This window comes from Tetrao urogallus (assembly GCF_951394365.1).
Source record: "Tetrao urogallus genome assembly, chromosome: 7".
Taxonomy (NCBI): Eukaryota; Metazoa; Chordata; class Aves; order Galliformes; family Phasianidae; genus Tetrao; species Tetrao urogallus.
The window spans coordinates 17,934,899-17,959,213 of record NC_136820.1 but is presented as its reverse complement, the minus strand read 5'-3'; the positions used below and the strand labels follow the sequence as shown (position 1 = coordinate 17,959,213).

Below are 24,315 nucleotides of genomic sequence, written 5' to 3'. Positions count from 1 at the left end.
TGTGCCCTGACTTGTTTTATAACACAGCGTTTTGCTTCTTATATTTCACCTCTGACAGCTTTTGCAAAGTTTTGATTTGATAGGATAAGAATAGTGAGGGCATTAGGACCAGGAGAAAGACGCACACATTGCTTTGTATTATGTCTGGCAAAGTGCTTCCTGACTGAGTGCTGGAGCTATGTGTGAAGCAAAGGCAGGGATCGACTAGTTCTCATCTGTTGATCACAGTGAACTTGAAGCCTCAGACGGGGGAAAGCTGTCAGATCTGCTCTCGGAGATAAGGCACATGAAACCAGACAGCTGTGGGAAACTTTGAAGAAGCAGGAAATACTCTGGAGGGAAACTGTTAGAAATGCGATTTCTTTCTACCTAGAATTTAAAAAGGAAAAACTCAAAACTTAAGCTATTCCTTTCATTTGCTTTGCTGACTGAGCCGGGACTCCATAACAACGGACATACTCCGTCTCACTGGATCCATGCTGCATTTTACCACAGTAAGTGCAATATTAATAGGCGTTTTCTATTTTGTCTGTAAATAGAGAGGAAAGCATGAAACGGCATCAGTGAAATGTGAGGGGAACAAGAAATCCTCTTGGCAGATAGTGAAAACCAGCACATTGCTGCAACCCGAGGACTGGAATCTGAGCGAGATCCAAGTGATGTTTAACATGACAATCTGTATCATTTTGTCACCAACAGTATGTTCTTGAGGAAGAAATGTAGATATGGATCACGCAAGCTGCAGTTTCTGTTGCTGTTGCTGATGCTGGGCTTTTTGCTGCTGATGGTTACAATGCTGAATCCACCAGCCAGCAACCGGAGCAAGGACGGGACTTTCCAGCCTGTGGAGTTCAACCCTCGGGAAGGGCACCAGGTGGACTTTGCCGAGACCCAGGAGATGCTGGAGACCCAGGAGGAGAGCCAGCAGTACTATCCCATGGACGGGCTGTCACCGTTCATCTCCCTGCGGGAGGATGAGTTGATCGCGGCGGTCGTGTCCCCCACGGGTCGAAGGAACCACAGCAAGGCCAGGAAAGGCTATCGAGTGGTGAAGCAGCAAAGCAGGCGGCCGGAGGCAAAGGAGGGAGACCCCGAGTCCCAGCTCCTGTCCCTGCCTCTGGGGGACGGCAACGGGGCTGCAACGGGGGAGCGGCCGCTCGGCTTGGAAACCCATGGCTTTAACGAAGCGCTCAGCGAGCGGATCTCTCTGCGCAGGGAGCTGCCTGAGGTACGACACCCGTTGTAAGTAACGCAGCCTATTTCACCCCGGGAGAAAACTTCCGTCCTTCCCTATCGCCCTCATCTTCCTAACCAAACCACCTCCTTCGGTATGGGGTAACGCTTTTGTTCACGTTGGTTTCCCACTGGAAACACAACCCCATCTCCTCAGGGCTAGCTGCGATCCCTGCCTCCCTCCTGCAGCGCCGGCACCGCCGCACCCCTCCGCACCGCTCCGCGTCCCCCGGCCCGGCCGCGGAACCCGAGCCGCAGGCAGGTGCTGCAGGGGCCGGGAGAGATCCCCGCGGGTTCTCCTCTCTGTAGGGGAAGGCATAGCGACCCAGCCCTCATGGCGGCCGATGTTCGCCGTTATTTGGGGGCCCGTTATTCGTGTCCCCGTCGTTCCGGTCCCCGCACCCCCGCGCAGCGGTGGAGGCAGCACCGCCCGGCGGAATGCGGGCTGCAGCGCCCCCTGCTGGCGGCCGCGGGGACTGCCGCCGCTGCAGGTGCCGGGGGCGGCTGCGTTCCGGCCGTCCCGGAGGGAGAGGCGGTCCTTTCCCTGCGCTCAGCGCTGCTGAGGCCGCTGATGGGGTCGCTCCAGATCTGCGCCCCTCAGTACAAGAGTGTTGTGGACATACTGGAAAGAGTCCAACACAGGGCCAATAAGGTGATGAAAGCAGCTCTCCTATGAGGGGAGGCCAAGGCACCTGGGACTGGGGAAGAGAAGGCTCACGGGGATCTTCTCTGTGTGTACAAATGCCTGAAGGGGGGTGCAAAGAGAACAGAACTGAGCTCTTCTCAGTGTTGCCCATTGACAAGATGAGGCAAAGGGCACAAACTGGAACAGAGGAGGCTCCATGTGGACATCAACTGACTGAGCACTGGCACAGGCTGCCTAGAGGCTGTAGGTCTCCTCCTTGGACATCTCCAAAAGCAATCTGGACGTGGGCCTGGGCACCCCGCTCTGGATGTCTCTGCTGGAGTAGGGGTTGGAACATGGACCCAGGGGTGGTTTCCAAGCTCAGCCATTCTGTGATTCTTGGACTGTGAAAGGCAGCTCCTGGGAAAAAGGGAACTGCAGGCCAGTGTGTATGACCACGCTTGACAACAGCACTGTGAAGCCACACCATAGACGTATTACATCTGAAATCCTATCTGTTGCATTTGAAATTCAACACGTTGCATTTGAAGCCCAATGTACTGTGGCTGAAGCCTAGAGACTTGAGTGCCATTTATTTCTACAGCCCATGAGAAACAGTTCATCTCACTTGCTTAAAACAGAGAACCGTCTCTGCTCCCCTGCCCACTAGAGAAGGAATAGGGTGCAGGTGGCTATCTTCATTTCTTGCCGCCTGTAACAAAAGCTATTGCAGCTTTCCCATAGGATACAGTAGAAAGATATGCCAAAAACATTTTAAGATATGCCAGAAAACATTTTAAGTTTATTTTTTTCTAGTGGTCATTTCCCATGTATAAAGGCAGCTGGTGGCTCCAATTTCAGGGAACAATCTTAAAGGAAGAAAAACGAAAGACGGTGTGTTTTCTACATTTGCTGACTAGATTCAATGTTAATGTGGGTATTTCCACTGAATAATGATATACTAATATCATTTACGTTATTTTTTGCCATGCTTCAGTGGCAGTTCTTTGAACTATGTAGTATTCAAAGGAGGAATGATGACTTTCTTTGACTGCTGGTGATGTAAGCCAAAAAACAGTTTTGGCTGCTGAAGGGCCATCTGACAAGAGGTGGTTTTAGCTAATACTAATCTCACATGGGATTTAGGCCATGGTCTCAGAGTTCTTGGATGGGTTTTCCTGTCTGCCTAGTGAAAACGTATGGACCTATCAACAACACAGCTCATAGAAGCCCGGATTGAAACCTCAGATCTGAACATCTGAAGCTTCTCAGTAGTTCAGGTCTAAATCCAGATCATAAACCTGCAGAGGGGGTCTATCTCTAAGCCAGCCCTGTCCTTTATGGACCAACATGCAACCAAAATGATATTTTTTTAAACATGATTCACTCTGTGGGCCTAGCTCACAGCTGTGTCAGTCACATTTTATACTGATGTAACACGAGAGTGAAGCAGTAATGAATCAGAACGTCTATTATGTTGTTCTGTTGAAGCCTGTTGCTTGTAATAATGTCTATTGTTGTTTATTAGAGAGAAACCAAGCAGTTAATTTCAGTAAGTCACCTGCATGGACTCAGTCTCTCTCATTTCACTTCAAATGACAAATTCTTCAGACTCAAAGCTATGCCTGCCAATTGTGAAGAACTGCTGTAAAATAAGGCTGACCAGACTTCATGTTTATATACTTCCTTTTCACATTTAAAACAGAGTGTGAGATGTAAGGTAAATGCTGTAAGATACACGTAGCTGCTGTTCCTGTTATGTTTTGCATTGGAGCTGCAGAACTGCGGTTTCTTTTTATAAGAAATGACAGAGCTCCAGTGGAAGCAAAGCAGAGCCTGCTGACTGTGCTTTACTTTCACAGCCCTGGACCAAATTCTTCACCTGGAATGTGATACTTCAGACTTCTCTGCCCAGACCCCAGTTTCTAACATACCCTGCATCTCTTTGCATGCCTTTCCAGGTGAATGTTTTATGCTACTTCTCAGAAAGTAGATGCATAAATCTGTATCTGTTCCAGCACTCCAACTGATCCTACTGATTTATCCAATGGATATCTAATGGATAAATCGATTATTCAATGGATGAGTCAGACGCCTTGTTTTCCCAGTTTACTGTGAGTAATCATATTCTGTGTGAAAAATATCAGTTTTCCTCTCCTGAGCTTGAGCATCAAGCTGCATTTATCCAGGCAAATGCAGACACACAAGTATCTAAATGAAATTTAAGTTTCATTACAAAAGCACAGTTCCACTTGAGTGCTGCTGGGAACTGAATCTCAATGAGATGTTTTCCTGCAGGTGAGTGGGAATTGCTGCTGGCAGAGCAGAGCCTTTGCCCCCTCAGAACTGCTCCCCAGTTCCTATCTGCATGTGACAATTCCTTATTTTTCACAAATGGGATTAAATCACTGTGCCTTGTATCAGTCACAGCCCTGACTTTTTGAAATGTTGATTTATGATAGACAGCCTGAAACTGCTCCAAATTACAGGGAAGGCAATTCTGCATACCAGCACCCTTTCTCATTTTTCTGAAGACTAGATATCTACATAGCAAGCCTTTTCCAATCTCCATGGCAACTAAATACTCACCACCTAAGCCACATATTCAAGTACAGTCATTTTCAATTCTCTTCCAATTAAGATTCCGCAACAGTCTTATTTTATTTTCTCGCTATAATCACAATACCATCAATGAAGCCTTGCAGTGTTATGGTGGAAAGTATAGGTGGGTATAACTGTACTGAGTATTCCTGGTTAGAAGCTGCCTGGTAGTAAAAGGACTGCTTTAGATCTTCACTTTCCTTCATTATCAATAGATTATTCTGCCTAAAAATACAGATACCATCCAGTCACAAGAGCATCCTTTTCTCTGTACTAGTGAAGAATACCAAAAATCTCCCACATACAATTCTGAGAAACACTGTTATTACAGAAGCATAACTATAATATTCATGTATTTTTACTCGCTATTAAATCATTCAGACTGTGGATTCCAATGAATGATAAGCAGGTTTGTATCAGGTATTGTCTAACACGATAGGGTCCAGTGCATGAACTGAAGCATTAAGTAAAACAGTAATAAACAGCAATATTCAAATCATATCCCTGACACGAGCTTCTGCTACAGTTGACTTAGCTGAGCAACTAATTGCTTAATAACCACTGTAAAATCTGTGATTTGCTAGGCAGTATGAAAATGCTAAAAGAGCAATGGAGCAGATAAAAACCAAATAAATGGCTTTCATGAACTGAGAGCAGATACAGAGCTGGATCTCTAAGCGGCCTTGGAACCAAGATGACATACCAAGTTAGGTGTAAATATTTTTACATAATTCTGTCATTCCTTCAAGAAGTTCTTGCTGCTAAACAAATTGGAAAACTATACGAGTGCTACTTTAAAAAGCTTTTAAATGCATTTTCTAATGTAAGCAAAACAGATATAATAGCATTTGAGAGCTTTTTTTGGAAAATGAATACCCTGCTGCCTGCATGGTGTGTCCTTTGCCTTTTGAACTAAGATGGGCAGATTGAAAAACAGCTTTTGTGGTGAATACAGATTTTCAGTTTCTTTACTTACGTTTATGAAATAGTTTGATGAGGATCTACAGGGTTTTTATATATGGAGTTTCTATGACGATGAACAGAAATGTTTTTGATATTTAAATGCTTGAGATGTCAAAGAACCATTCCATTCACTGCCATTTTGATGATTGTTGTTTTAATGTCATGGGAGACATCTTGGTCCCATGGCAATCTGGGGAGCCATGGGACCACTCTGGCACTCTGTAACCTCTCCAGAAATATCACACCATGTCCACACAGCCAGGTTTCTTGCAGTAGATTGTAGGAGTACTTGGAGTTGTAAAGGAAACAGCAGAAATGGTCATGGGGATAATCTACCTATTTGGGAGCCTCTTTCATCAGTGATGCATTTTCATCAGAAAGAGCAAAGTATGCAGACTTTGTAGGGAATATGCGTTAACTTTCTTAAATGTATATGTATTAGTTTTCTTTACCTAAGTCAGGGTCTGTTTCTTTGCTGTACAGGGATGGCTTCATTCTCTGCAATCTGGGTCAGGCAGTCCACAGTTACATTGATGAGTTATTTTTTCTTGTTAGTCTTAAAGGTTTTGCATTTCAGTTTGCTCTTTTTTGTGTTACACGAGAAAATATGGAAGGGGCGGAGGTTGGCTTTGATCTGTTGTATCACCCTTTCTCCTTTGCTTTACTTGTCTTTTCAATTCCTCTTTCTTTGTCTTCTGTATTTGAGCTCTTTGTTTCTGCTGCAGCCAGAACAGAAGGGAAAGAAAAACAACCAACCAACAGAATACAGCAAAACATTCATATTCATATTTTTAACTTTAATTTTTGTAATGTCATTCTCAAATTTTCACGTCATGTTCCAGTCTTAGACACCTTAATATTTCTTTGGCTTCCTGAGCTGAGATCTTAAACTGCTTTCCGTTCTTGAAAATTTAGGTGTAGCTTGCAACTCTGGTCTGAGAAAAGCAGCCAGCTGTACCAGTGTTTCTAGTGTCTCCCTCATTTGATCCCATACAGGTGCCTACAGCAAGAATATGACCCCAGCCTGCCTACTGCTAGTGTCATCATCTGTTTCCATGATGAAGCCTGGTCTACTCTGCTGAGAACAGTGCACAGCATTATTAACACAGCCCCAAAGACCTCCCTCAAGGATATCATCCTAGTAGATGACTTGAGCCAGCAAGGTAATCCCATTTCTCTGTATGATCTCTGCTTTCCAAAGCTGCAAGGAGGAAACTGTCCACCTCCAAGTATTGTATAAAGAGAATGAAAGGCAAATGGGACCCTCAGGGAGAGAGCCTTGAGCTGGCTGCCAGGTTTCAATCTTCCATCTCTAGAATTCAACTTAGCCTTTCAACTTTGAAATATGTTTCTTTTCTTCCCCATCACTTTCAATCACTCTGAGCTTTCTTGCTTTAAAATAAGATCACAGTATGCAAATCTTCCCACTGGACCAGATCTGGTATAATAATTTCCAGACGTGGACTTTGGCTGAAGTGAGGAGTGGAAAACTCCACATTGCTAAAGTAATCCCAAGTCCTTGGGAAAGCCAAACACCTGTATCTCATGCTGATCTGTGTCTTTTATGAGAGGATGAGAACATCTACCTTTTGGTGAAAACAGGAGAGGGGGATATTAAGTTTCTCATAGGAACAGCTTCACACCTAGTGAATCTCAGTTTCCATTAGTCTCTACTGCTCTTTGACATTACACTGCTGTGGGAATATTTGGAACTTGGCCTGCACGGCCATGTAGAACAAACGCTCCCAGAACATTTTACTGGCAAGCAAGCAACATCTCCTGCTACCTGTTGCTTTCTAGTAAGAACTTGAATCAAAGCTAAAATGACTGTTCTGTTTATGACAGGGCCCCTGAAGTCAGCCCTGAGTGAATACATCTCGAAGCTGGATGGCGTGAAGCTGATCCGGAGCAACAAAAGGCTTGGAGTCATCCGAGGTCGGATGCTAGGAGCTGCACGGGCAACTGGAGATGTGCTCGTCTTCATGGATTCACACTGCGAGTGTCAGAAGGGCTGGCTGGAGCCACTCCTGGCAAGGCTGTCCAGCAACCGGTAAATACAGAACCACAGAATCATAGAATGGTTTGCGTTGGAAGGGAGCCTTAAAGATCATCATGTCCAACCCCAGTATCTTCATGACTTCTCAGCTCCCTGAATGTGCTAATTCCTGCTGGAAGAGATGCCCGTGGAAAGATTTTGGTTTATTTATTTATTTATTTTAATCCTTGCTTGGTTGTTTCCTTTGTGCAGGTCACATTGCTTTAATGTTCTGCTTTTACACCACGTGCATTACCATGGTATGTGGGAAACAGGATAGGGCATGCAGCTGATAACCTCGCTTCATACCCGCTATCACTAAACTGGCATTTTTCATCCAGCCCTCGTTAGAGCTATGACAAGGCTTCCCAGTGGTCTGAATTAAAAAGGTTGCAATCCATTATTTTTACTTTTTAGATGTCTTAGTTATGAAGCTGAAGATAAAAAGGGATGATTACCTTAACCACTTTGGCTTCCTGAGCTGCTGGGTTACAAACCAATGTCAGCTGTACCATCTCTGTTCCACAGAAAAACAGATTTTCCACACAGCTTAGACAGTTCTAGCTAAACTCACGCAGGAAGATACAGATTTGTATTTTCAGAGTGTTATAAGTCTAGGTTGGTGCTTGCGCCTAACCTTTAATTACAGTAGAGCTCTTTTTTGCAGTCCTTGAGTTCCTCAAGGACATTAAGGAAGTCAATTCATTATTTTTTTTCTAAATTGCTTGTAATGCTTGCATGGAGAACATTCATCAAATTGGCTTCATTGAGCAGTTGAGGAGCTGTTAAATTCAATAATATCCACTGCCTAAGACAGACCAAATGAGGAAAATACAGTGACAAAATAGCTTAGAGTAACTGGTGAAATACCCCTCATTCTTCCTCTGGCTGCACCAGTCAAGCTGCTATCCACGCGCTTTTGCAAGGATGGGAAAACACTCAATCATGTAAAGCAAGTGAATTTTCAGCTGGCAAGGAAAAATGCAGCCTTTCCAAAGATCAGTCCTCTGCAGAAGTTTAAAGGAGCTGAGAGAGAGATTTTAACTTTGAAAACTGATCAAGCCCAATTTTCTACACTTTTGAGCATATCTACCACTGTTATTATGACCTTAGCAATGCAGAGATCTTTACATGAACAGAGAACTCACTCTGAGTTGAACATATTCACGGAAAGGCAGATATCCCCAGTTCTGATTAACCTGTGACAGACAAGACAAACATGAGAAATGTTACCCAATTTTACAGGAACAGACAGATTTCTCAAATATTTGACTGCTCTGTGTGATCGCATTTCATTTCCCAGCATGGTGTTTTTATTCATTAACCCCAAAAGTATTAAGCCTTTCCAAAGTCAGTACCTGTGCATTTATGGGCACCTTGGCTGGGACCAGTTCTTTGAACCATACCAAACAAATGGACTGGGATGCTGTGCATTAGCTTAGTGCACCACCTCAAGAATGGTTCAGTGATTTGCAAAGCATTCCTTGACATTTGATTATTCAAGGATGAATACCAAAGCCACCTGAACAGCATTAAAAAACTAGATGAGACACCCCACAGATCATTTCACTTGACAACTGTTTATATTCCAGCCTAATTCCAGGTGAGTAGCATGGTGCATAGTAATGCAGCTGTACAATTATTACAATCATCTTTTTGGGTTGTGCCTTTTCCAGAAGACTGCAGGATACAACTGCTATACTGTATTTAGTCCAGAGGCACTGAAAGGCAGAGGGGAGCATACGCTCATTTGTGCCTGAAGCCTTGAAAAGGTTGCTGCTTTAACCTAAAAACAGTGACCATCGTGCCAAAGCGCATGGCTCCTTTCTTGCAGAAGGGTGATACAAAAAAAAAATACAAGATCAAATTGTAGTTCCTGGCAATATTGCACGGAAACAAAATAAGCCTTGATTACATTCTCAAAAAGGAATTCCACCTCTAGAAAAAGCATAAGTGCCATAACATTGTCAGAGGGCGATGGCTTGCAGAGGGTTGGCTTGTCCTCAGGACCTTTCCCCTGCTCCTCACTGCAATAGCTATTTGCCTCTGTGCTGGTGTGCTGACTACAGCACAGCTCAAATACTGCTAGGAAACTGAAGCCTGCAATATCAAAAGAAGCCTTTCTGGTTTCTAAAATTCAAAGTGTCTCTACTTGGCTCCTGATTCTAGGTCACTAATTTTTAATGAAATTACGTTAAACAGAATAAGAAATGAACACAGCAATGGAGAGATACTTCATTAGCCTTGGACTCAAGCAGAGCCTGTTTGTAGATACAGAAATAGATAGAGTTGTATTGCTCAAAAAATTACTGAGTGGAGCTGGTTTTATGGCACTACACTAGGGAGATGGAAAATATTTTGCAATGAACAGTTCCTTCATCTTTTTTCATCCAGCCCTCTGTTTTTTCTGTGGACCATCTCTCAGCTTTTCCAGCTATCAAACACATAAGTCATCTGTTTTCAACCATCTCACCGGCTCAGAGAAGTATGAATTTGTCCAGCCAGAGGACACACAACCCCATCGTGAATTTCAGCATGCATTTCCATGCTATTTTTCTTGGTTTTGAAAACCAACATCACGTACAGCAGCCTGGTCCCTGGGAATTCATAGAATCGTAGAATCACCAAGGCTGGTAAAGACCTCTAGGATCATTTAGTCCAACCATCAGTTTGCTTTTGGCCTGATCTTTTTATAGCTCCTATTCGTCAGTAACACTAATTTCACTTACATGGCGTGTTATCTGAAGATGTGCTATCTCCTTGCAATCTTTCACAATGCTGATCAGTATCAGCAGGCGACCTATTTTAAAGAAGATGAGGTAAAGAAACTTGAATCTAAAGCCAAAAGCAATCAGTTTTGCCAAAAGTAGAAGAAAGGAGGATTTAGGTATGATTCAATCAGATTAAAATCTTTCCTTTCCTAACAAAAATTAAGAAAAGATAAATCACTAAAAAGCACTTTCAAAATATCATGTCTACAACTTCAAAACAAAAATGTTAATTAACTCTTCCTCTTCACGTGTTACTCTAAAAATAGAAAAGAACACACTGTCCATGCTGACTGCAAGGGTCATGAGAAGATATTTCATTCACAATTGTATTCTGTTGAGAAATCCCAAACTAGGAAATAGTTGTTGCTCGGGTTGCTCTTTTGATGGAATTGTGACCTTTTGTAGATCCTGTGTGTTCCAAGCATTTGAAATATTCGCAAATCAGTACCACCACAGTCAAATGGTTCTTGCCTTGCTGCTGGTTATATTTGAGTTTCCTGTTTTTTTCCTTTCCTTGAATTCCACAGAGTGAAATTAGCTGGAGTTTGCCAGTATGTTTTTCGCTTCAAAGCACCGAAAAGCTGCTGACTGTCTGCCAATTATTCAGTTAAAAACAAGAAGAACAGCTAAGAACATCTCCCAGCTTTCAATTACCTTCTGCTGCAAATTTGCATTTAGATCCACACAAAGATCGAACCATCACTGAATATGCAGAAAACATATAAAAAAGGCTTTTCTATACAAAGCCTTGTTACCAAATGTTATGTAAAGTACTGCTTGATTAAGATTAAACTGAAAGTGTCCGGTTTTCACAAAAGTTACTGGATTCCTCTATTTCAGATCACAAAGACACCCTCAATATTTAAGTTCTAAGGAGGTGTGGCTTTATTGGTTTCAGCAGAGCTACAGTAGTTTATACTAGGTAAGGATTTAGCATTACACTTAGAAACACTCTCTTGAGAAAGCTTTATCATGGCATGCTGAAAAAACTACTGGAGTAATAGCTTTAAAACACAGTAATCAATTTACATGTGTAATTTTATGGTAAAGGATATTTGATTTTATTTTGTTCTGTTTCATTTTTTAATTTAGCCAGGTTAGAATATGGCTCATCCAGTGAGGTTTTTTTTTCTCAGCTGACTTAAAAATTGTAATTTTCTGTATCATAATTTGTACTTAGTTTGGGTTATTGCCTGTTCTCCTAACCATCAGAACCATGACATCAGGGCAGGTATTTTTCTTAAATAACATGGAATTGTCATGCTCAATAACAAGCAAAGTAAAATGCATTAAAAAACAAAGGTTATTTCAGCAGGAACAATTACTGCAGTGGCTATTTATATGAGCAACTGCACTGATGCTAGGAGTGTCTTTGGAGTCTGGAGTTTTACAGCGGTAACAAATTTAAGGCAGATCCACAAAGAAGAACAGGTTTAAATTGGTTGGATATGAAAATGGCGAATCATTTGAAATGTCTGGATTGTCTGATCCAGAATATATCTAAGCATAACTTTGAGTATCCACGCTGTTTGCATCTGAGCTATGCTGCATATATGCATATGGTCTAACCTTCATGACTGGGGTTTTTTGAATGGTTCAGCCTACTCTGCCTCCCCTGGCTTCCACCCAGGCATGCTCCCCTGGTCTTCCCCTTCTGACCCTGAAACTTTGAAATAAAAGAACCCAGAATCATCAGTTCCTTTCTAGATGAGAATGGAGACACGAGCAGCGATCGCATGCATTTCAGCAGGTAGCACTGAACAGGTGGGAAGTATCCACCTCCAGGTGCTCTGCTAACCTGACAGTTGTCAGTGATGTCTACAGTGGAGAATGCAGCAGGATGTAGAAATTACAATTATAGTGATTTTTCATTTTTTGAAGTTTAGTCTTATAACACCCATTTAATCTGCTAGCTGGATTTTTCCCAGCATGTCAAATTAAAAAACACCTGCTTGTGTAAGTCCACCAGAGCACTACCTGTCAGTAACTTTTAGAAGAAGTCAGTTTCCTTCTTGTACTGTTAGTGAGTAAAGGTTAAATACCATTTTCCATTATAAAGCTAACTCCTGTCAGCTTGAGTTTGAGGATGTTGCTCCTATCCTGGCTACAAAACTGTACCACCGTGCTTTCATCAAGAGAATCGAGGGAGGATACCAGCTTTATTATTTTTAGGATCATTTCTTCGAGTCCTGCAGAAGAAAGGCAGCAAATCACTGCCTACAAATGTTGCCTAAAGGTGACCATAAAATTGTTTTATTTAGAAACACAGTGCCTGTTTCCAAGAGCACCTATTATAATATATTACAAAGGCTGGTTTTATACCTGAATGGAGAGATATGATACTTCCCTGTTTTAAAGCCTTCTGCCTTTAGCTCATCATAGGGCAGTTTGCTTTTATTAGGAAACAATGAAATAACTGAATCATTTTGATGCTATTGTCTGCGTAGTACATTTTCACACAATTCACTGAAGATCAGTAATCTCTTTTTCTCTGTGGGGTTCTAAAATTATCTACAGTAAATGGCAACTGTGATAAAAGAGAATATTGAGCTTCCCCAATCCTGTCACAGAAAAAAACATTACAATAGAGATTGTAAAGGCAGGGCAGATTGTTAGACTACATGACCATCACCAAGAGCTGCCATCTTCCTCAGCTTTCTGGTCTCTGCCATTGGAAAGAAATGAAAAGAATGGCTCACTGCACTGAAGATGTCTGAGGTGACTTTCCTCCATTGACTACAGTATGGTTTTTTTATATCTTAATCCCTAGTAAATCTGTTTACAAGGGTGGATAGTGGTAGGACAAGGGGAATGGTTTTAAACTGAGACAGGGGATGTTTAGGTTAGATATTAGGAGGAAGTTCATCACACAGAGGGTGGTGACACACTGGAACAGGTTGCCCTAGGAAGTAGTGGATGCCCCAACCCTGGAGGAATTCAAGGCCAGGCTAGATGTGGCTTTGGGCAGCCTGGGCTGGTGGTTGGTGACCCTGCACATGGCAGGGGGGTTGAAAGTCAATGATCATTGTGGTTCTTTTCAACACAGGCCATTCTACGATTCTGTGATTCTATGATTCTAAATGTTAATTACATTTCCTATAGAATACCTTCTAGGCAAGCCCTTACACTAAGACCAGGAGCTATACTTTCTGTGTAAAGGAGAAGAAATGGATACTGTTGTTCTTCACTATATTTTTTTCCTGCAGTCCCTACCACCACTGTATTTGTACTCTGAAAATTTCCAAATGTGATACATCACTGACCTGGAAACAAGGCATACTGATGGCTTTTCCAAATTGCCAGTACATTCCAGGATAATGCACACTGTGAAAAGTCACGACAAGTCTACTATGGGGACATGTCTAATACCTTATCTCTAACTAACCCAAATTTAACCTGAGGTAGAAATCAATTAAGGATTGCTGCTCACAGCACAGTGCCTCTTAAAAGTCAATTTCTCACAGAGACGGTGAAAGCACATTGAGGATGTAGTAGAAGACTACACAAAAAGAAAATGTTTCACAAAACCAGTGATAGAAGTTAATTCAAAAACCCCAAGCAGAACAAAATAAGTGGAATTGCATATTTCGTTGGCCTGAAGTGACAAACTCATGAAGTGTGTGGAACATTTAGAGAAAAATGAAAGGATGGTAAAGCATATGAGACCAAAATCATCTTTCAGTATAAATTCTGCATCCATAACTTCAAATGTGGAAACCTCTGTGAAACTGCTTTATAAGAATTCCGATGGTGAACACATAGCAAAATCCTGAATAGTTTTAGAATGACAGTGCAATGTATAGGTTATCCATAAATTATTGATCTTCAGAATTATTACTTCAGGCTCAGTATTACCATGCATGGAGCATCTGAGCTCTATCAGGAGGGAAAATGAGGGCACTCAACATCCAGAGGAGTGCTTGGTGCTTTACAGGGTCATCAAGGAGGTCCACTGTTCACTAACACAGTAGTGAAATCATTATTCAGCTTTAAAAAGAAATGATATCGTCTTTTTCAGAAACAGTGTCGTCTCCCCTATCATAGATGTCATAGACTGGAAGACTTTTCAGTACTATCACTCTGTGAGCCTGCATCGAGGTGTTTTTGATTGGAAACTAGATTTTCACTGGGAACCAGTGCCAGAGCATGAAGAGAAGGTACGACAGTCTCCCACCAGCCCTATCAGGTAACAGTTCATAAGCCAACATGCCTCCACTCACCTCAACAGAACAATTTGGGCACTCTTCCACCTAATAAAAGAAAGACATGGTTACTTGCATTTGCTTGGTTGATGTTTTTTGAAGGGGATGGCTTTTTGGCTTAGATTAAGATTGTTTGGGCTTTAAAATTCATTCTAAGTAGATTGCAGTTCTGCTTTTAACATGACAAATATCTTACACACAACTAGAAGCAACTTCTCTACAACTTGACCAGACAAGGTATCGAGGTTTGTTGGGAAAGCAAATGATAGACTATGTAGAGTTAAAAGTCTTAATCATTATGTCTATCTGTAGTTTTGAATGTATTTATACTTTACACTTCTTACTGTTCTGAGCCTGATTCAACAGTTCAGAGCTTGGCTCTCTTCCCTAGGTAAATCCTAGAATTCAATTCCAGTTGTTCTTTGATAATAAGTTAATATGAGATTATAAGGACTAATATTTGATAATTTTTGATATTATCTCCTCCACAGAAATGGTGGGGTTTTCATCCTTCCTATAATTCTCTGTCCAAAACAGTTGTTCACTTCCAAACTACTATCTATACAGGAGTCCTGCAGTAGCTGGTGCAGTAGTTGCCATGGATCGACATTACTTCCAAAACATTGGAGCTTATGATTCTGACATGACCATGTGGGGAGCGGAAAATCTAGAGCTATCTATAAGGGTAAGAACCTTAATTAAAACATCAAGTGCTGGTAACTACTGGGTTTTGAAGGGGTCTGAATGAAAAGGCAAGAAGTGATTTACAAAAGCAATAAAGCGTAGAACTCCTTGACGTATGGCAAATATCACTATACTTTCAGAATTCTACCTCATGCTCTGTGATCTGTCAGGACTGTACAAGAATATGCAGATGCTGTGAGTTAGGAGCATTATGTCAGGAGAAGGAAGTTTCACTATCACTGTTTGCCCGAGTTCAGAGTCACTGGTTCAGCTACCTTCTGAGAGCTGCCTCTTCTATTTTGGCATGCACCAAATGAAAAATTGCTTTTATTTCTTTGTCATCTACTTTAAATATCAAATTGTTTATGTTACATTATGTGCATTAGCTTTTGCTGAATATGAAGAGATATAATTGATATTAAAAAGCAACAAAAAATTGCAGACACAAAGCATAGAGTCTTTAAAGTCCAAGGCAAAAGAAGGCATGCCCGCAAGTCTCTTCACTACACTGCACTGTCTGTGTACAGGAAAACATAAAAGCATATAAATGGTTACACAGCATCAAATCAAAGGTCTGTCTTGCATAGTATCTTCTCTGTGTCTCCATGTCTGTGGGGAGCAGTGTATGAAGAAGCACATCATGTTCTTTCTGTTTCCAGGAATACACAGACTAGGATGTCCTGAGGGGAATCTATAGTAAAGGAGCTTCTTCTATTCAGATGCTTTAGAAATTTTGACAGTTAACATTCAGCCACTGCCCAGAGTAAGCTTTAACTCAATGAGTGACTCTGGCTTTGCATTCTCACTATTACTGGTCTGTAAAGCCACCTGTGCTTTACTAGCTACATAGAAGATAATCTCTTTTTGCACCTTCACCTGTTTTTCAGACCTGGCTCTGTGGTGGCTCTGTAGAAATCATTCCATGCTCCCGTGTTGGGCACGTCTATCGAAATCATATTCCCCATGCTTTCTCCTATGAAGAGGCCATTGTGAGGAACAAAATCCGAATAGCAGAGACTTGGCTGGGTTCTTTCAAAGAGAACTTCTACAAGAATGACACAGTGGCTTTCCTAATCAGCAAGGTAAAGACATCTGCAGTGGTCTGTTTCTGAGGGAAGGACTGTATGTTGCGGTAGGTGACGGCGGTGGGATGGGTGTGAGTGTCTGTGTACAGTCAAACATTCAGTAGGCTTGGCACCAGGTAGAGTTTTTCATTTTTATAAAACCTGCTGGTGGAAGAGCCTTTAGATCAGGGAAAAGAGAAGCGTGAGTTTTTTGCTGAAATTGTCAAATATCTTAAGAGTATAATTCTGTCTCCAAATGACTCCTTCTTCAGGATGCCCAGCAAGTTGTGGTTTGGTTTTCCGCCAATGACAGCATATTTGATAACAGTCATTGGAAGGGTAGCCTAGCTGCACTGTGTGCTTGAAAGATCTTTTTGAAGGATTCATTCTTCATTGCTGAAGGCATCTAGTATGTGATTCAAGTAATATTCACTGGCATATGGCCAACTGTGGTCCTACTCTAAGATAATATATCTGAGTGCTCTAGCGACTGAGAAAAGTTGATTTCTTCCCAAGCTGACAGAAGCAGTTGTCTGTAACTGAGGAAGTTAGATCTCACCATTAGTATTTTTTCAAGTTACTTTATCATTAGAAGCATCACAGAGCCAGCAGTGCAGCCTCCTAAGATTTGGGTTCCTGGTAGCCTGGCATGCAGCCACACTTGAACCACATACCAACTACATACCACCTAACAATGACAGAAAGGCCATGCTTGCTTTTAAGCCACTGTGTGATCCACTGCAGATCATGGTCAATCAGGGGACTGCACATGCCTTGTATCACAAACTGCTGGATGCTGTATTAGGAGCTATGGCAGTAAAGCTGTTACTGTTGCAGCAGTTTTCCAGAATGGAAAATGGCTCCCAAACCTTTTCTGGTACTGGTATCCTCGTCTACAAGGCAATGGACAAACTTGTGAGCAGTTCAGAATAATAATTTTTAAAAAGTGCCTCAAGTTCATTGAGCAATGCCATGCTTTTCTGGAGAAGATTCCCTGAAAACACCTGGGCACAGCATGGGTCAGTGCCATGCAATGTATCCCAGGAAGTTTCCCATTCAGTTTCACTCTGCAATTCAGCCCTTCATGTCTTTGCTGCAGATCCAGCAGTGGCCCCATCACAGTGGGGAGAGGAAAAAAGCCACGTGCCAGTGGGGCTTTTCTCCTGCCAACTAGTGTGACTTCCTAAGGCTCCACAAGTGGGTCTAACCCTCCAGTCTGGCTCCTGTGCTCATGCTTGAGCCTGAGACACATATTCAATTTTTAATTCTGTTTTCACTTTTTAAAAAGGCTTCTCCCTCTGTGTCTGTGCAGTAGTTTTTAACTCCACTGTCCAGAGTTTCATCACCTGACCCAAAAGGCTTAAAGCCACGTAACAGAAAGGAGGATGGTAAGCCAGGTCTTTTAAGATGATGTTTATCATTTAATTATTTCCTGAAAGCCATTCTTGCCAACTCAGAAGCAGTTTTCTGAGCTAAAAACTACAGCCACCAATTATTTCATTTACTACCTATGAACACCATAACCTTTTGCCTGAGAGTTTATTCTAGCCAGGGTACTTTTAGCACTCCTAAGTAAGATGCTCCTTCAAATGATCAATGGTATGATCTCGATGTTCAGAGTACCAGAACACAAAAAATTTCTCCATTCCTTTCCTTCATAGTCAATACCATCAGTCTGTCATTTCAGCAAGATGCTGTTTAAGATACAAGCAAGCAGTGACATTACTGCTACTCTGCTGCCAGGGCTGCAGACAGCTCTGAGGGACTGATGCACGGCAAGGCTGAGAGGAGCCAACTATGGGCCACTGTGAGCCTTGAAACAGAACTGCCCAACACTGGAAATAAAAAATGAGCCCCATTTAGAAAGCTTTATAAGTCTTCCCATTTTATGGTCGAAATTACATCTTGCACAGGTTGCCTGTGGTGTGAGCATTAATACAGATGAATAAGGCTCTCTGCAGCTCTCCATGGTTTCAGCCACTGTCTCTTTTTCTCTTTTTTTTCTGTGTGTGTTTCATTTATTTACAAGTACAGTTTCCTTTCAGATTGGTTCGCAGGGCTAATGAGTGTCTCTAGATTATCTATACCACTTATTCAGCATCAAATGCACACTGTAACTAGCATAACAAAATGAGACTATCTGTCACCACTTTCTTCAGCTAAAGCAGCCTCTGGAGAAACATCTCTTTTTAGAGGAAGCATTTTATTCCTCTATTTCCCTCTATATTCCTCTAGTTCCTGTTACAAGGAAACCTCTTGGTGGCAGGTTTGCAAGGTGCTGAATTGCTGAACTTTGTTGTTTTGCTTATTGAATGTAGGGCCAACATTAAATGATGAGGTTCTCCTTAGCATATTGCAACTGCTGAGATTTGCTGGTGCAGCTTACATGGGCTGGCATGATTGATACACACCTTTAAAAACTGATGCTTCTCTCTTCATCTCCAAGGCCTTTTGTTTGTTGCTGATTTTCAAGCGTGTGGGCAAAGGCGTTTTTACTTCCTTAAGGCTCCTGAGAAATGGCTGAGCTAAGGATTACAAGCAATTCTTTTCTTACGTTAACAATTCTAATTTCTGATATAGGAATCCCACTGCTGTCCTGCAATCTCAAATTACATTTCCCGAATGTAAAAATGTGAAAGGGGAAATCTACTGCTGGCAAGAAAGAGAAAGACTCTTAAAGATGGCAGGACTTATTGTAGTATTCAGGTGCCGAGAGATTTAGAAAAGTGTTTTGTGTGCTTTCATATCTACAGTTTCGACACTGACCTGCTTAGGAGGTTTTTGGAATCCTGTTTGTCATCTTCAGGTCTAAACACCCTCAGATACTCAGACCCTCAGTCCCTCGCAGTGACGATGCCCGTAGCTGCAGCAAGGGTTGACAGTAGCTGTCTTTTTTCAGAACAAAGTTACTACTAGGATTGCGTGTATGCAACTTAAGAAAATACAGAAATCTGGAAAGTCTTTATGCCTTTACAGTCACAAAACACATTTACCAATTCAATTTAGCAATCGCCAGACAATTATTTGATTAGTTTCATGTTACGCCAAATTCTACTCTTAAATTCTCTGATAACAGAGGACTGACACTTTTTTTTTTTAATTTTGGGGTAAATTCTGTACTGAATGCAATCTTAATATCCCTGATTTCAGTGCAAAAAGTATCAAACTTGGTCCAGAGATTTCTAATTAAAAAGATGATGAAGTCTGATGTATCTTGCAGGATAACAACAATTTTAAAAGAAATACCTGTTTTCACAGCATGTGCTACTTCTGAAACACAAAGCTGGAGAAAGAGTACAGCTGGTCCTGCACTTCTGTCTAATCTTGAGAGATACATATCATGCAGGATAGAAGAAGTGGTAGAAATAACTGCTACACAGTCATTTTCATTTCTAGCAAACAGAGCAATATACTTTTTTGCCCTGTGCTTTCTCCATGAAGGCAGAGAAACCAGACTGCAGCGAGCGTCTTCAGCTACAGAAGAGACTGGGCTGTAGAAGTTTCCAGTGGTTTATAACAAATGTGTACCCTGAGCTCTCCCAGCCTGAAGACACACCAAGATTATCTGGCAAGGTAAGAGAAAATGTACAGGAAAAAGGATTTTTCCATTGAAGACCCCAGTGTCACTTGGATATGCTAGTTAGTACTCGGTACTCAATATCTGTGCAGTGAGAGGCTACTCCCACTTTGAAAAGCTTGCAGAAGAATGGAAGAAGAAGCAAAAGGACTGAAGAGAACAGCCAGTCCAAATTCTTGCATGAACCTTGAACACCAGCCAAGAGATGAGCTCACCCTTTACAGTTTGGTGTCACAGATCAGAGGATCCTAAACTTAGATTCTTTAGGTATCATTAAAAAACAGAAAAGAACTGTGTTGCTCCATTCAGATGGCAACTGCAACAGTATCTGGGATTCCTTTATGCTGATCCACGTGTATGAAGGAAAAGAAGCATTTCCCCAGTCCTGCATTTCCCCCATAGACAGAGGTGATAGCGATAGCAGTTCCTTTGCAGATTGTGTACAGGATGTGATACTAATCTTTTAAAAATTATTAAAATATGGATTTATTCCAGGAACCTCTATGGACAGGATTTCCCCTCGACAAGGCAACAGGTCTACTTATTAAATCACATACTGGTATCTGTAGACAAATTTTACTACATCCTTCTACTGTTTTGTCTGTTCCTTATTATCAAGGCTTGCTTGAGAAAAGTATAACTAACTGTGGATCACAGGAAATGTTTTTTCCCTCTGGAATATCTGTATTTTTGCCAAATACCATGGCAGGTCGAAGGGCAATTTTCCATTAGTAAAAAAGTAGTTCTGACAGACTTCTTTTAAGCATCATAATAGTTAAAACCAGAAGTGGGTATCCCTAACTTAAAGCTTATTAGGTAACCTTTGGTGAGACTCTCCCTTGTTATCAGATCACTTTGCAAGATTAACATGTAAGATATAGTCCGAAAGAAAAAAAATGCTGCCTGACTTACATGCACAATCATATATGATAAGGGAATGTAATCATAAAAAAAAGCTAGCTGAAGGATATTTTCTTGATATCTGTGCTTTATTTCAGTAAAAATCTTTATTTACAGCTTTACAATACTGGTGCTGGCTTCTGTGCAGATTACAGACCTGGAAAGGCTTTGGCAGATGGCTCTATCAAACTCTCTCCTTGCAGTAACAGCCTCACCCAGGTACTGTAGATTTCACATAAAGAAGCACTGCATTGGACTTAGGGAACTGTTCAGAAGATATTCATGTAAACATTTGGGTTGACGTGCTTGAAAATAATGTGTTCAAAATTAGGTGTGTGCTAAGGCAATGTTCCACACCTTTCTGTAGCTGAGCATCATTTCAGAAATGGCAGTATTCCATGCCTGAGACCAGATCCCCACACTTTGTTCCAGCACACATTGTTTCATGTAGTTGCAGTAGTTATTTTGTGGAACCTGGACAAAAGAATGCCTAGGCATAAAAGGTGTGCATCAATTTTGGAATAGAGGTGGGTTTTCCCATATTCTAGTGACCAAAACACTGCCTAAAAAAAGGAGGGAAATCTGTTTAAACTGTCCAGGTGGCATTAGACTAGCAAGTCCTTGCACTGAGAGAAGCCAAACCAGTACAGACTGACTGCAGATATTTACTCCAAGTCCCAATGAAGTTTCACTGCTCACAGTGAGCTCAGGGTGAGCTGCAGGCACATTTTTAACTGTAATGTGTACAGACACTTTAGAAACACCCTTCTGTTCCAATTTATTAAGGTAGAAAGATTTCTTGTAGAATGGGTTTACTTTGTATGTAATCACAGTCCACAAAGTCTTTCCTCAGAAAAATAGTCTCAGCTATGCCAAAATTATTCTGGGGGAGATTGCCTCGTTGATTCTCCTTCATTCATGTTTGGGTGGCATCTAACAGGAGAGGGAAAATTAATGTTGGAGTGAACATTTAAAATGAACTGGGTTGCCTTTCCATCACTGTTCAAATAAACCCTCCTTTTTTCCAGCACTTTGAATATAACAGCATGAAGGAAATCCGTCTTGGGTCTGTTCCACTGTTTTGCCTTGATGTCAGACACGGGAAGGTTATCCCTCAAAACTGCACAAAGGAAACAGATAACAGTGAGCAGCACTGGGACGTCCAGGAGGTCGGTACTGACTGCTGCAAGGGGATACTGCACATGGCAACTGTGTAGCTGTAACTGTGTAACACTGGGTAACTGACATGATTCGTGTGCAGGGAGGGACGATATAGCTGAAGGGCAATTTTCACTGCTCTACTATTTTAATCCAGGAAATTTAGCAGGCTGTTCATCTGTTTACACTGCCTGTGCAAAATAAATCTGTTTTGAAAACACAAATTACCGAAATCCTACCTACATTCACATACCCTTATTTTAACTATTTAACTTACTGGCTTTATAGGAATACAATCAGAAGCTAGGTTGTGAAAATAAGAGCAGTATAAATCTTTGCCCACTTCTTTTAGATAGGGGAAGGCACTGTGAATCCCAGGTTCTTCCAAATAAGAGCCCCACGGAAATGTTAAAAATCCTCCTGTGTTGTAGGAGGACAAAACTCTTACAAAAACAGCTCAGTATTACTTAGACTTCATCCATCAGAATAAGAACTCCTCACAAGATTGAAAAATGTCATGCTTGAGGACAGCCTGAGAAAACAGAAGTCGGTGTAGCTGTAGGGATGCTGCAATCCTCAGGTATAATACCTGCTGTAATTTGTTTTGATTCCTAAGAGAAGGACTGGTCCTTTTCAAATTTTGTGGTCTCTAATACTATAGTTGATGCCGATGATATTTACCCATAGAAAAACAAAACAGTGGTGGGAAAGAGATTTAGAGAGTTCTGCATTTGTGAATCCTGTCAGCTTCCAAAGAAGCTGTGTTTTCACAATGCCTTGGGCTCAAAGCTAAACCTAGTGATCATGTTTAGAGCAATACTAACATATTTTTGAACAATGTCATTACCGATTACCTATTATACATTAAAAAATCAGAAACACTGCCTAGTTTTTACTGGAAATCTCTTATTTTTTCATTTGTTCTTTCTTCCCCTTCTCCTCTCATATTTTAGAACGGAATGATTGTCCATGTCCTTTCTGGCAAATGCATAGAAGCAGTGAAGAGTGAAGATGAGAAGGACTTGTTTTTATCCATATGTAACAAGAACACAAATCAGCTGTGGCAATTTGAACATTCCCAAGGGCTACATCAGAGATAACTGCCAGGTCTGTGGGAAGATCAAGTCTCCAAAATCTAGCATTATTTCTCCTTGGGATTCAAGATATGAGCGTTTACTACTAGGAAAAGAAAGATGTTTGTGTTTGCTGTAGTATACAAGGAAGCTCGGAAGGCCCTCCCTCAAAAGCCTGGCTCAAACAGTTGCTGCTGGTTCCTGGATTTTCAGCTCTAGCTAAAATTTCCATTATTCTGTATAAAAGGAATAAAGATACTGTGAGCATCAATAGGTTCTCAACTCTGCTACTGCAGAAAACAGTTCAGTTTACCATTTGAAGGAAATGTGTGAAACTGGCTGCCAGACAGCTTGTCTTCCAGCCTGTTCTGTGACATCTGAGAATACAGGAAAATGAATGTTAGGGAAACACTTGAAACTGTAAGAGGACATCAGCCAAACAGGAGGGGAATTTAATCCAGTTGTACAGTGCACTTGACTCATATGAAACAAAGTAAGTTTTATATGTATAAAAGTAGTAGATGCTTTCATGTGTAATAGCTAAAGTCTTGTTTTCCAGCCTGAGCCAGATTTCTATCACCCGTAAGACAGCACAATTCATAAATTAGTACTTAATTAGGCACTAACTGCTTTAATTGCTTTGGAATACCAACAGTCCGCAGAGTTTGGCACACTCTTCCTTATATCCTTCTTCCAGAGTCTAACTGGATGGGATAATGAGACTGAATTATTAACAACCTTTTTGTTTCAGTTTTCATGAAAACTAAGAACAACTTTTAGAAAAACTTTTGTGGAATATAGAAGAAAACTGAAGCAGATTTGAGAGTAGACTGGCAGCTCCCCTGCTTATTGTGAAACTGAAAGCATCGGTGACATTCATTTGTTCTTATAAAGCTTTGGGATGAGCTCATTATTACTGCAGTGACAAAAGTGCTGGTTGGAAAAAGCAAAAGAAAAGAAATGACAGGTTTCAACACTGGCTATCTAGAAAGAAAATACTGATGTCTGCTTCTACTCACTTGCTGCCCACTGTACTAAATAAGTCTTCTACACTGTGACTTTTAGCCATGAAGATCTTTTAGATTGTTGCTGTCATGGGTCTCCCAGCTGATCTGCAAAAGGTAACAACATTTTCTAAAGAAGCTTCTTCTGTAGGGCCTGCATCCCCACTGACCCCTCGTGCCTCACAGAGGTGGCTGAGAGTTCATTTCAGGTAATGAGAATGGTCTCAGTATGCACTAGCAAAGCAACTTCTATCCATATTTTGTCAGGGCATTTGCAATTTTGGAGTTAAAACAAGCAGTGATGACAATTTCCAAGAGCCTTGTAGGACAGAAGAATGAAGATCTGGGAGTTTTCCCATGTCGGCTCCACACCTGATTTATTGCATAAAGCAATCATCTATACACATATTTATTAAGGGGAAAGG

The 24,315-nt window shown here is 41.4% G+C and overlaps 1 protein-coding gene across 1 annotated transcript; it reads left to right on the top strand.

The window, feature by feature from the left end:
• Nucleotides 1–700: 700 nt before the first annotated feature.
• Nucleotides 701–22,913, top strand: GALNT15 (polypeptide N-acetylgalactosaminyltransferase 15; the record flags this gene model as incomplete). Its single annotated transcript, XM_079538715.1, has 10 exons — nucleotides 701–1,242; nucleotides 6,419–6,585; nucleotides 7,268–7,472; nucleotides 14,247–14,414; nucleotides 14,998–15,115; nucleotides 16,002–16,196; nucleotides 19,620–19,751; nucleotides 20,773–20,874; nucleotides 21,684–21,824; nucleotides 22,767–22,913. 10 exons carry the CDS (start codon nucleotides 701–703, stop codon nucleotides 22,911–22,913), a joined length of 1,917 nt encoding a protein of 638 aa, XP_079394841.1.
• Nucleotides 22,914–24,315: the final 1,402 nt, after the last annotated feature.